At 34.0% G+C, this 12289-nt stretch overlaps 2 protein-coding genes across 2 annotated transcripts; one reads left to right on the top strand and one right to left on the bottom strand.

The window, feature by feature from the left end:
* Window positions 1–90: 90 nt before the first annotated feature.
* LOC136066699 (uncharacterized) lies at window positions 91–747 on the bottom strand. Its single transcript, XM_065771425.1, has one exon. It carries the CDS (start codon window positions 701–703, stop codon window positions 221–223), a length of 483 nt encoding a protein of 160 aa, XP_065627497.1. The 5' UTR covers window positions 704–747; the 3' UTR covers window positions 91–220.
* A 4324-nt stretch (window positions 748–5071) lies between these two features.
* On the top strand, window positions 5072–9227 carry LOC112010070 (uncharacterized). Its single transcript, XM_024042411.2, has 6 exons — window positions 5072–5076; window positions 5556–5655; window positions 6890–7120; window positions 7742–8677; window positions 8736–9039; window positions 9118–9227. Exons 1-6 carry the CDS (start codon window positions 5072–5074, stop codon window positions 9225–9227), a joined length of 1686 nt encoding a protein of 561 aa, XP_023898179.2.
* The last annotated feature ends 3062 nt before the right edge of the window (window positions 9228–12289 follow it).

The raw sequence follows: 12289 nt of genomic DNA, 5'->3' as shown, positions 1-12289 counted from the left end.
CAAAGTCTTGTCAAAATTTAATTTGTGAGAGGCAATTCACAACCATACAAGACAGTGCAGCACACTTTTAAAGATACTCATCATTTGTAAGATTGACTAAGAGAAAAAAACGCTGAAATTAAACTAGTTACATATAAACTGTTTTAATATTTACTAAGCCAGAACGTTCTAACATAACTATAAAAATAGTCTAGATTTTATTTTTCCTTGATATGTAAGCTTAATTAGTTACCTGAACATAAAATAACGGGGAGAACTGTGGATTATGTTCATCAATATCATTCCAAGAAACAAGCTGAGCTTCTGCTTCTTCCTTCTCTTTCAATTCAAGAAACTCCGATAAAGTTATATTCATTTGTGCCTCCACGAGCCGAGCACCACCATCATTGGACACAATTTCTAACTCTCCATCACCATCCTCTCCACGCCGGAGCCTTCCACTAAGCAATGGCTGCTCATACAATGCTCTTGCTAGTGACTCCTTAGCCCAACCTGCAAAAACTGACCCTGAATCCGCCTCGCTCACGTTCTTGTAGTAAAGAAGTACATGAAGACACCTTCGGAATATTCCTGAACCAACAGGGTCCGTAGCCAAAACTCGGCGCACCGGTCTCTGATCAATCAGCTTATAAGGTGTCACTGATAACAGAGCCTCAATCTTTAACTTATGGACATTGGTGATACCGTTATTCGGACTTGCCATTTCTTTAGATAACTAGTGCACAACTTCACATTAGGTAAGCAGGTACGTATTTATAGGGGAATGTAAATAGGGGCATGATTATTTAATAACTAGACTCAAAATTAATTAACAAATCGTGTTTGTTTAAAAATGGTGTAGTTAATGAGAGCCTGACAGATTGGTATAATGGTATATAGCTATCACACTTAAAGATAGACAAGTAAGGTGCTAGTGAGGGAGAGTCGCGTAGGTCTTATCACTCTCTTTCTGGCCTGTTTATGCAATAATTTCCTTCATTTCAAGGACATCGTCACCTACAGGAGGGCACCTAACACTAAAATACTAATTTTTATACCACTTTTTAATTCACACGTAATTTTCATAACACTTTAACAGTGATGCTAAAAATCTATCACCAAAGGAATCCTAAATTTTTGTGAACATCTTTCTCACCTTGTCCTTGTGAATTTACAATTTGGGACATTTGCAGCCCACAAATTAGTTTCTTCTTCTTCTTCTTTTTTAGTAATATTTGTGGGCTCCTCATATATTTGCTGACCACTTCTTGAAAAGGAGATGTGAACTTGAATAATTTTTTAACTGAGAAAGAAAAACTTTAGATAATTTTGCGCATGGGCCACTCATAAATATAGCAACTTTTTTCCTTTTTCTTTTTTTTCCTTAAACAAGATTTGATTTGACAATTTTGCGCATGGGCCACTGATAAATTTATAACTTCTATAATTTGTATGTTAGGTGGAGGACGTGCCATGCATTGTGGACTTGTGGGCGGACGGATAGTAGATAACTGGTATGGTATAATTATTAGGGGGGTGTTTAGTACAACATTTCAAATAATAATATTTAATTTTTAAATAATATTATANCGTCACGTTTAGGATTCTACAAGAAGAGTCCTATAAGGAAAAGACTTCTGCGCCAAGGAAGGGATGCCAACCTCAAGCCACTATAAAAGCCCCAATACCCTCACAAGCCAAGGTACGTATAATTAACCCTCTCTAGCACTCTAGAGTGGTGAGCATACTTTCTAACTTGACCTTCGGAGGGTATTTGGCGGCACCACACCGGTGCTCTCTGTTAGGTCCTCTTTTCTCTGTGCAGGTGTCGTTTCGAGGGTACGAGCATTGTGCAACTCACTGTTGATATTTTCGACATCATCAACTGGGTTTTCAAAGAAGTCAATAAGTTGAGGGCTAATCCAAATCCCCCCCCCCCCCGGCGTAGTTGAAGAAGTAGCGCTTGGAGCTCGTTTTGCTCAATTTCCACTTGGAGACACTACTAAGCAGATGGAGCAATATCTTCAAGAAATTCAAGAAACAATTGGTATTTTTGATTTAATCTTTTTTTTTTAATCAGTTGTTACTAGTTCATTTTAATTATAATAGTTTATCTTCATTTTCTAGTTATCACTACTCTCTGGAATGATCGAGTTTTTGAAGAAGTAAGACTATCTTTTAATCTAATGATGGATAACTACACTGCAAAGAGGATTGCTCTAGTTAGGATAAGCGAACGTCACAAAGCGCACACACGAAAACTAAATGTGAAATTGCATGAAGATGCCAAGAAAGATTTTTTGGTTGCGTTCTCTCACTTTGTAAAATGGAGCACAACGATTGCTGCTTATCTCAGAGATGCAAACAACATCGTGTCAGAGACGGAAGATGTCAAAGTTGCAGAAATTATAATCAACGTCCATAACCTCTTCCCACTCACCAGGACAATTAATTGGCGCATTATAAGTGATCGTCTATCCCGGGAGATCAAAAAACTTCTTGAAGGCGCGAACATTGCTTTTGCAGAGATCATATGATAATTTCACGAGTAGTTAATGAATTAAGAAAGGGCAACCATGTAGATCCACTCCTTTCTACCTTTAATTTTTGTCAAGGAAATGCACTTATGATGGATCATAGAATAGAACCATGATGGATAATAGTTAGTTTCGTTTTGGTAAATTGTTGGTGGTAAATTGTTATGACCAACAGATTGTTGACTACTCTTTGGAGTGATTGAATTTTTGAAGATGGAAGGCGATCTTTTAATCAAATTATCGATAACTATAATGCAAAGAGGCCTGTTCTGGTTAGGATGAGTGAATGTCATGAATCACACACTTGAAAATTGAATGTGAAATTGCATGAAGCAACCAAAGAAGATTTTCTGGTTACAAATGGAGCGCAACGATTGCTGCTTATCTCAGAGATGCAAATGACGTCATTTTGGAGATGGAAGATGTCAAAGATGCAGAAATTATTGCAACAAAATATTTATAGTCACAATATTTTTTGTTGCAATAAAGTATTTTTAATGATAATAAAAATCTTTTATTGCAACAAAAATTTTATATCAATAGTATATTGCCACAGACTTTATCGCATCAATGGGCAACGAAAAATTTTTGTTGCAATAGAGGTTTATTGCAACAAAATGAAACTTATTGCAATAAAAAATTTGTTGGGATAGTTCAGTAAAATACCTGTGAAACTTGTTCCTATTACCAAAACGAGCTTCAAGTGGTGCTTCAACTCCAGTGGCTGCTTCATCTCCTAATGAGAAGAGCCGTCTTTGCATCGTAGTTATTAATCCCTTGATTAAAAAGTTGTCTTCCATCTTCAAAAATTTCATCACTCCAGCAAATAGTAACAATCGGAGAATGGAGATTGAAAAGATTATAAATTAAATTAACTACTATAATTAAATGAACTACTTGTTACAACTGATAAAAAAAGAAATTAAATCAAAACATGTTAAAGAAACTTAGCAATTGTTTCACGAATTTCCCCAAGATATTGCTCCATTCGTTCTGTATTATCTCTCAATGGACATTGTGCTAAAAAGTTAAAAAGAAAATCAATTTAGTTAATAAAAACAAGAAAAAATTTGTTGCAATAGTCTATTGCCATAGACTTTATCGCATCAGTGGGCAATGAAAAATTCGTTGCAATAGAGGTTTGTTGCAATAAAAAATTTCGTAACGATAGGTCATACTATTGCAATAAGAGTAGTGTAATAATTTGATCATACTATGTGTTTACAAATTTGAAAATTGCATGATATTGTGATTGATATAGGTAAGCAAGTTTTATGCTTGCTAAAAAAAATACAAACATCATTTTGATAAATAAAAATAAAAATAGCCTTCAATAATTGTTTTTAAAAGTATGTTTTATTGGAGAGTTGCCTTTTTTTTTTTTTTTTTTTTTTTTTCATTTATATAGACTAATAAACATGGTATCACCCATAAGGGTGTCAATGTTGGACCCAACCCGTGAACACGACATGAACCCGACATAAGTTTTTAAGGGTTAAGGTTGGGTTTTAGTGGGTTTGAGCCATAAACAAGTTGACCTGAAAACAACACGATAAGAAATAGGTTATAAGAGGGTCAACCCGCATGACTTGCAATAAACACGTTTGACATGCCAGTTTATTTGTGTCAATCTAAAATGACCCATTTAACACAATCAATTTAACTTGTATAATAAATATTACTGTTTACTCAAAAAAAAAAGTTTTACTTTTTTTTTTTTTTTTTTTTGAGAAAGAACACTGCAAACTTTATTAATAAAATTAGCCATGGTTAGCGAGAAATATAGAATTCAGGTGTGGAGGAACATTTTCAATCCACACTGTAAAACCTCTAACATGTCTAGCATGTTTAACTTGTATAATAAACATATATTCATTTTATTTTAGATTTGTTAAATACCTTTTATATTCAACCTATATTTTATACTTAAAATGAAAAGTGAGTAATAACAAAAAACTTACAAGTATAATTGAAAATTGAAACTTTACAAATTTTACATAACCTAATATATATAATTGGAAATTGAACTATACTATTTGAGTATGCGTTTGGATTGCATCTGCACTTCAACTTTTTTTTTTCTTTTTTTTTTTTTTTTGAAGCGTGTTTCTGTGGTTTTATGTCAAACCAGTGGGTCCCGTGCACTGTTCACGGGACCCACAAACCTTTTTTTTTCATCAACTTTTAAATTGAAAATGGGTCTCACGACACTATTCACACATTTAAAAATTATTTTGCTACAATATTTTCAGTTTTCATTTTTTAGTGGTATCTAAAGGGACCTTGAATGTGAGAATTTTCTGTTTTCACTAATTGTGTTTTTTTTCCATGTACCTGTTTTTAAAATTTGGTTTGTTTCCATGTACTTGTTTTTAAAATACATGTAAATTTGGTCAAATATTAATTTTTATGTCTTATAGGGCTTTGAGGAGTACATAAATTTGATTTTGGAAGATGTTGGAAAAGTCCACATCAAGAGGGAGTGCAAAAAAGTTTAGGTGGATTCATTTTCTTATTTTCCTTTACTTTTAATCTCACAAATGTGCATACTCTAAATGTGGTACATCTATTTTGTTATTTGTCAATTACATATAAAAAAAAATGTATAGGGTAGATTCTTCTTAAGAGATGCAACACAACAACCACCTCTCTCTCTCTCTCTCTCTCTCTCTCTCTCTCTCTCTCAATAGTGGAAATAATGATTTTAGAAATTATGCAAATTGGCATTATGTTGCCTTTTCAATCCCATTGAGGTCTAGCATCTTTGTTTACTAGCAATGTTAGAATTTAGATACATCCTGGACATCAAGAACGATTAATGTAATTTATGAAAGATATTTGATTGAATGGGTATGGAATTAACTATATTTGTGTAATTAATTGTATTGGAGTTTACTTATATCAGTATATATTTTCTAAATATGATCTCATGATATTTCATTGTATGTGATAGATTTTATTACTTTGTAAGTGAGAGATTTTATTGGTTTGGTATATAATTTATACCATAATATTTGATAATGTTGTAAAAATCAGTAGGCTGGATGCTCCAGATCTTGATGATTTTAAAGACCTGAAAGATGAAAACAAGGAATCAAAGGAGACCAAGGTTGACCGACCACAAACCTTCGATGATGAAGTCAGTTTCTCTCTTTCAGAATATAGAATTCCAAAATTTCTGGGAGTTGTGTACAGTGGCAGAGCCACTTGAGGACTGAGGGGGGCCTTGGCCCCCCCAAAATTTTTGAAAAAATTTATAAATTTTTTTAATTTTAAATATCTTAAATAATTTGAAGATTCTTAAATAATTTGAAGATTCTTAAATAATTTTGTTATTTTGGCCCCCCCATCCCTGATAATATACCTATATAAAGTCTAAAAATAAATACAATTTTCATTTAAATAAAATAAAATCCACAAATATATGTCAACAAATTACAATAATTACACCTTTAGCATCTTTGAAATAAATACAGGTATTTTAACAATTACCTCAACAAATAAAAGAGAAAAAAAAAAAAAATTTCAACCCAATACATCTAGGGCTTACTTGTACACACGGCAAAAAATTGAAAAGTCTGAAACTTTGTCTCTCCCACATGGCCACACAGTTGCAGCAGTCTTGCAGAACAGAAAAAAATCTTTATTACAGACTTACACAGGTGACTATCTCTCTCTCGCTCTCTCTGTCTCCGTTGAGGACCTGAGCTTTGCATTCTTTTTCTTTTTCTTCTTTCAGTTCTTTCTCTTTGCCTTCAGCCTCCTTCGGTCCTTCTTGCTGCAACACTGCCTTTGCCCTCTTCTTCTTCTTTTTTATTTATTTTTTATTTTTTATGTTTTCAGATTTTAGTTCATTGCTTTTCATCCCTTTGTTTAAAAGTAAAAGTTTTGTCTCTTTGTTTAAAAGTAAAGGTTTTGCACTTTCCAAAATGGCAATAGTGTAATGTATGTACTATGTGTTCAATTTTTCCTTGGTAAACGGATTGTGTTGAATTTAGACAATAAAGAGTGACTAATTTTGTCCCTTTCTCATTATCATTGTCAGTAACCTATTGCTATGGGCCCCACAATTTGTGACTCAATTTTGTGAAGCTTCTGTGCTTGTGCTTGACAGCTTGTGTTTGTGCTGTGTGCTCCAGGTATTTGTATTTTCTTTGTTTAGTTTTTTTTATTCTTCTTTTCATTGCTTTCTTTTTTAAATTTCTTATAATATATTATTTATTATTATAATAATCAATATATTATAAATAATATATATTCATGTATTTAGTAGTTGTTTATTATATATATATATATTTTTTTTTTTATGTATTGACATTTAAATTATTGTTTGTCTTTTATTTAATAAGTGATAATTTAATTTGATAATCTAGGTCATGGGTAAGTTTAGGACTATTGACTCATTCTTCAAAACAAATGAAGATGGTAATTCAGAAAATAGTACACTTTCAGGTTCTAATGTTGAAGCGTCAACTTCCAATGAGCGTCCTTCCAAATCTCCAAGAATTGATCTTGAAAAACATCCTTCTAGACCGTTAGTGGTGGAAGTGGAACTTGAAGAAATTCATTTAAAATTTTCACCACTTAGTTCCAATGAAGTTGATGTTAGAATTTTAAAACAAGATCTAGGGGAGCGCATTGAAATGTGTAACTATCCACCAATATATGTGATGAAGTTAGACGTGCTTATTTAAAAGCTAAACCATATCAAATTCATCTTTCAAACCATCCATTTTCTAGAGAAAAGCATCCTCATCGCTTTCAAGCTTCTTGGTTCACTCAATTTTCTTCTTGGCTGGAGTATTCTCATACTAAAGATGTTGCATACTGTTTGCCATGTTATCTCTTTACCATGGAAAGAAGTAGACACCCTGGTTCTGATGCATTTACTTTAACAGGATTTAGAAATTGGAAAAAAGTCAATAATGGAAAGAATTGTACATTTTTTAATCATGTTGGAGAAGATCCTTGCTCACCCCACAACAATGCTGTGAAATATTGTGATGATCTATTGAATGAATCAGTGCATATAGATAAAGTGATGAATGTGCAAAGTTCTGAACAAATTTTAAATAATCGACTGCGGGTGAAAACTTCTATTGATATTGTTCGGCGGCTCACCTTTCAAGGGTGTCCTTTTAGAGGTCATGATGAAACCCTTCAATCAAAAAAACCGAGAAAATTTCTTTGAGATGATTAGAATTTTGGCATCTTATAATGATAAGGTTGCACATGTTGTTTTGGAAAATGCTCCTAAATCTGCTAAGTACACTTCACCTACAATTCAGAAGGAGATTCTGCATGTTATTGCAAGTAAAGTGCGAAGTAAGATTCGTGAAGACAGTGGGGATTCCAAATTTTGTATTATTGTTGATGAGTCACGTGATGAGTCAAAGAGAGAGCAACTGGCTCTTGTTTTGAGATTTGTTAACAATGATGGCTTTATACAAGAACGCTTCTTTGATCTTTGTCATGTTAAAGACACTGCTGCATTGACCCTGAAGAACGAAATATATGCTATTCTTTCTCGTCCCTGTCTTGACATTCAAAATATTCGTGGACAAGGATATGACGTTGCTAGCAACATGTGTGGTGAATGGAAAGGATTGCAAGCCTTAGTTCTTAATGATTATCCTTATGCATACTATGTGCATTACTTTGCTCATCGGTTACAATTAGCATTAGTTGCTGCATCAAGAGAGGTAATCCCTATCCATGAATTCTTCTTGAATTTAAATTTCATTATCACTACAGTTGGCTCTTCGTGTAAATGTAACGATGAACTAAGAGCTGCTCAAGCTGCAAAAATTGCTAGAATGTTAGCTATTGATGAACTTGAAACAGGAACAGGAGCAAACCAAATTGGGACTCTAAAACGGGCTGGAGATTCTCGTTGGGGGTCTCATTTTAATTCTATTGGTAGCCTAATAAGGATGTTTGGTCCAACTTGTTTGGTGCTTGAAAATATAAAGGAAGACGGGTCCACCTACTTGCAAAGTGGAGATGTAAATGTAGCTCTTAAAATGATTAATTCATTTGAGTTTATATTTAGTTTACATCTAATGAACGAAATCATGGGTATTACTGATGTTCTTTGTCAAGCTTTACAGCAGAAATCTCAAGACATCTCAAATGCCCAAAATTTAGTTTCAGCAACAAAGGCACTCATCCAAAATTTGAGAGTAGATGGCTGGGATAATTTTCTTGAGAATGTCATAGGGATTCTCCAAAATATTTGAAATTGATATTCCAGATCTAAGTGCTCAATTTGCTGAAGGTAGAAGTCGTAAGAAAAGGGATCTTGTTACAGTGGAGCACCATTATCATTTTGATATATTTAATGCTACAATAGATGTTCAATTGCAAGAGCTTGACAATAGGTTTGGTGAACAACCAATAGAACTCTTGACACTTTGCTCTGCTTTGGATCCAATGGATGCTTACAAATCCTTTAATGTGGATGATATATGTAGTCTTGTTGAGAAATATTATCCTCTTGATTTTTCTGAGCGTGATAGGATTGGTTTGAAAATTCAATAGAAGCTATTTGAGCATGATGTGCAAAATCATTTGAAGTTTCAGAATTTGTCATCTATGGCAGAATTATGTCGAAGGTTAGTAGAGACAGAAAAGTCACAGGTATATCCTCTTATTGATCGATTGATTCGCCTTGTTTTGACTCTTGCAATGTCCACGGCAACTGGTGAGTGAGCCTTTTCAGCTATGAAAATTGTTAAAACAAGAATGCACAACAAAATGGAGGACGAGTTTCTCTCAAATAACTTAGTTATCTACATTGAAAAGGAAATTGCTAAGAACTTCACCACTGACACAATACTTGGTGACTTTAGATCTCTTAAAGAGCGTAGATTACAGTTTTGAACAAAGATGTTTAGCTTTTATGTTATTGTATGTTTTGTGACTTTGCCCATTTTATAGTTGATTAAAGATATTAAATCATTTTTTCAATTTTGTCTCATGATTGTTTAATTTTAATTAAATATACTTTGGTTTATACATATTTAGTTATGAAGTATTGTATATTACTATTTTACATTTCATACACACACACACAAAAAAAAAAATTATACATGGCCCCCCCAAATATAAATTCCTGGTTCCGCCACTGGTTGTGCAAAGGAAAAACCCTACCTTTATTTTGTCAGGGATGAGTGTATATATAGTGCTATAGAGGTAGTTAGTTGTCTGGTAACTTTCCCCACATTTGTGGATATCAGAGGATAACTGCCATCGGAAGTTAAATATTCAATAAGAAGTTATAATGATACATTAAGATCTCATTGCCTGGTTCGATTCATCTGTTCATGTAGACGGAACCTATATTGAGGGTTGTCCATGTCTGGATGACCTCACTAGGTCTGGACGAGGTTCTCTTAAGGATCCACATCTGAGGTGAGGAAGTGGCATAATTACCATGGTATTTCACATCCCATGATCCACTATACCAGGACGAGTTCACATTCTGTGGACAACTATGCAAGGACGAGCTACACTTAAAAGTCTTACCCATTAATATTGATTTTTATTTTTTCATATTAAGGAAGTTATTAATAGTTTTGCTGTGCATCGTACATGTTAGCGACTAATATATATATATATATATATATAACCGAAACTTTTGAAGTTACATATGTGGAGATCAGAGGATAACTGCCATTGGAAGTTAAACTTTTGAAGTTACTTGTCTGGTAACTTCCCCCACATTTGTGGAGATCAGAGGATAACTGCCATCGGAAGTTAAATATTCAATAAGAAGTTACAATGATACATCAAGATCTCATTGCGTGGTTCGATTCATCTGTTCATGTAGACGAAACCTATATTGAGGGTCGTCCATGTCTGGATGACCTCACTAGGTCTGGACGAGGTTCTCTTAAGGATCCACATCTGAGGTGAGGAAGCGGCATAATTACCATGGTATTTCACATCCCATGATCCACTATTCCAGGACAAGTTCACATTCTATGGACGACCATGCAAGGACGAGCTACACTTAAAAGTCTTACCCATTAATATTGATTTTTATTTTTGCATATTAAGGAAGTTATTAATAGTTTTGCCATGCATCGTATGGGTTAGCGACTAATCTATATATATATATATATATATAAAACTGAAACTTTTGAAGTTACATATGTGGAGATCAGAGGATAACTGCCATCAGAAGTTAAACTTTTGAAGTTATTTGTCTGGTAACTTCCCCCACATTTGTGGAGATCAGAGGATAACTGCCATCGGAAGTTAAATATTCAATAAGAAGTTACAATGATACATCAAGATCTCATTGCGTGGTTCGATTCATCTGTTCATGTAAATGAAACCTATATTGAGGGTCGTCCATGTCTGGATGACCTCACTAGGTCTGGACGAGGTTCTCTTAAGGATCCACATCTGAGGTGAGGAAGCGGCATAATTACCATGATATTTCACATCCCATGATCCACTATTGTAGGACAAGTTCACATTCTATGGACGACCATGCAAGGACGAGCTACACTTAAAAGTCTTACCCATTAATATTAATTTTTATTTTTGCATATTAAGGAAGTTATTAATAGTTTTGCCATGCATCGTATGAGTTAGCGACTAATCTATATATATATATATAACTGAAACTTTTGAAGTTACATATGTGGAGATCAGAGGATAACTGCCATCGAAAGTTAAACTTTTGAAGTTACTTGTCTGGTAACTTCCCCCACATTTGTGGAGATCAGAGGATAACTGCCATTGGAAGTTAAATATTCAATAAGAAGTTACAATGATACATCAAGATCTCATTGTGTGGTTCTATTCATCTGTTCATGTAGACGGAACCTATATAGAGGGTCGTCCATGTCTGGATGACCTCACTAGGTCTGGATGAGGTTCTCTTAAGGATCCACATCTGAGGTGAGGAAGCGGCATAATTACCATGGTATTTCACATCCCATGATCCACTATTCCAGGACAAGTTCACATTTTGTGGATGACTATGCAAGGACGAGCTACACTTAAAAGTCTTATCCATTAATATTAATTTTTATTTTCTCATATTAAGGAAGTTATTAATAGTTTTGTCGTGCATCGTACAGGTTAGCGACTAATATATATATATATATATAAAACCGAAATTTTTGAAGCTCCCACAATTATCCACGTCATCATTTATTATTTTTTTTCTACCTTTTAAATTTGATTTATATGTTTTGATTTTTTTCCAACCCATTTACTCACATCAGCATTATTAAAAAAAAAAAAAAAAATCTCATTTTTCCTCCCACCAAATGCACGTTACAAAACCCGATACCTCTTTAAAACCAAAAGACCTAAAACTCACCCTTTCCTTCCTCCAAAATCAAAACCCAAAACTCAGATTCTAAGAGTGAAAGTCATTGGGTAAAGAGCGATCGAGAGAAGCAAGTTCGTAAGGCAGAGAGCCATCACCCACTGTCAGGCATGCATTTTGCCATCATCAGACCGCTGCTAGTAATTATTTTGTTCTTTAAAAATTTGGACAATAAGATTTAGGTTTTGGGTTTTTCTTGAGATTTGTTTTTATTTAGCCGTTCATGGTTGGTAGTGTTGGAGAATTGGAATTAGGGGTGTGCATGGGTCGGGTTGAGGGAATTTTTTGACCTAACCCACCATGGTAGGTCAAAAAAAATTCAACCCAACCCAACCCATCACATAAGTCCAACCCAACCCACATGGGTTGGGTTGGGTCGGGTTGAACCCATGGGTTTGACAAATTTTTATTATTATTATTATTA

Source organism: Quercus suber, unplaced genomic scaffold (assembly GCF_002906115.3).
Source record: "Quercus suber isolate HL8 unplaced genomic scaffold, Cork oak 2.0 scaffold_43, whole genome shotgun sequence".
Taxonomy (NCBI): domain Eukaryota; kingdom Viridiplantae; phylum Streptophyta; class Magnoliopsida; order Fagales; family Fagaceae; genus Quercus; species Quercus suber.
Note: the sequence above shows the minus strand (reverse complement) of the source record. Positions and strands in the feature narration are given on the sequence as shown.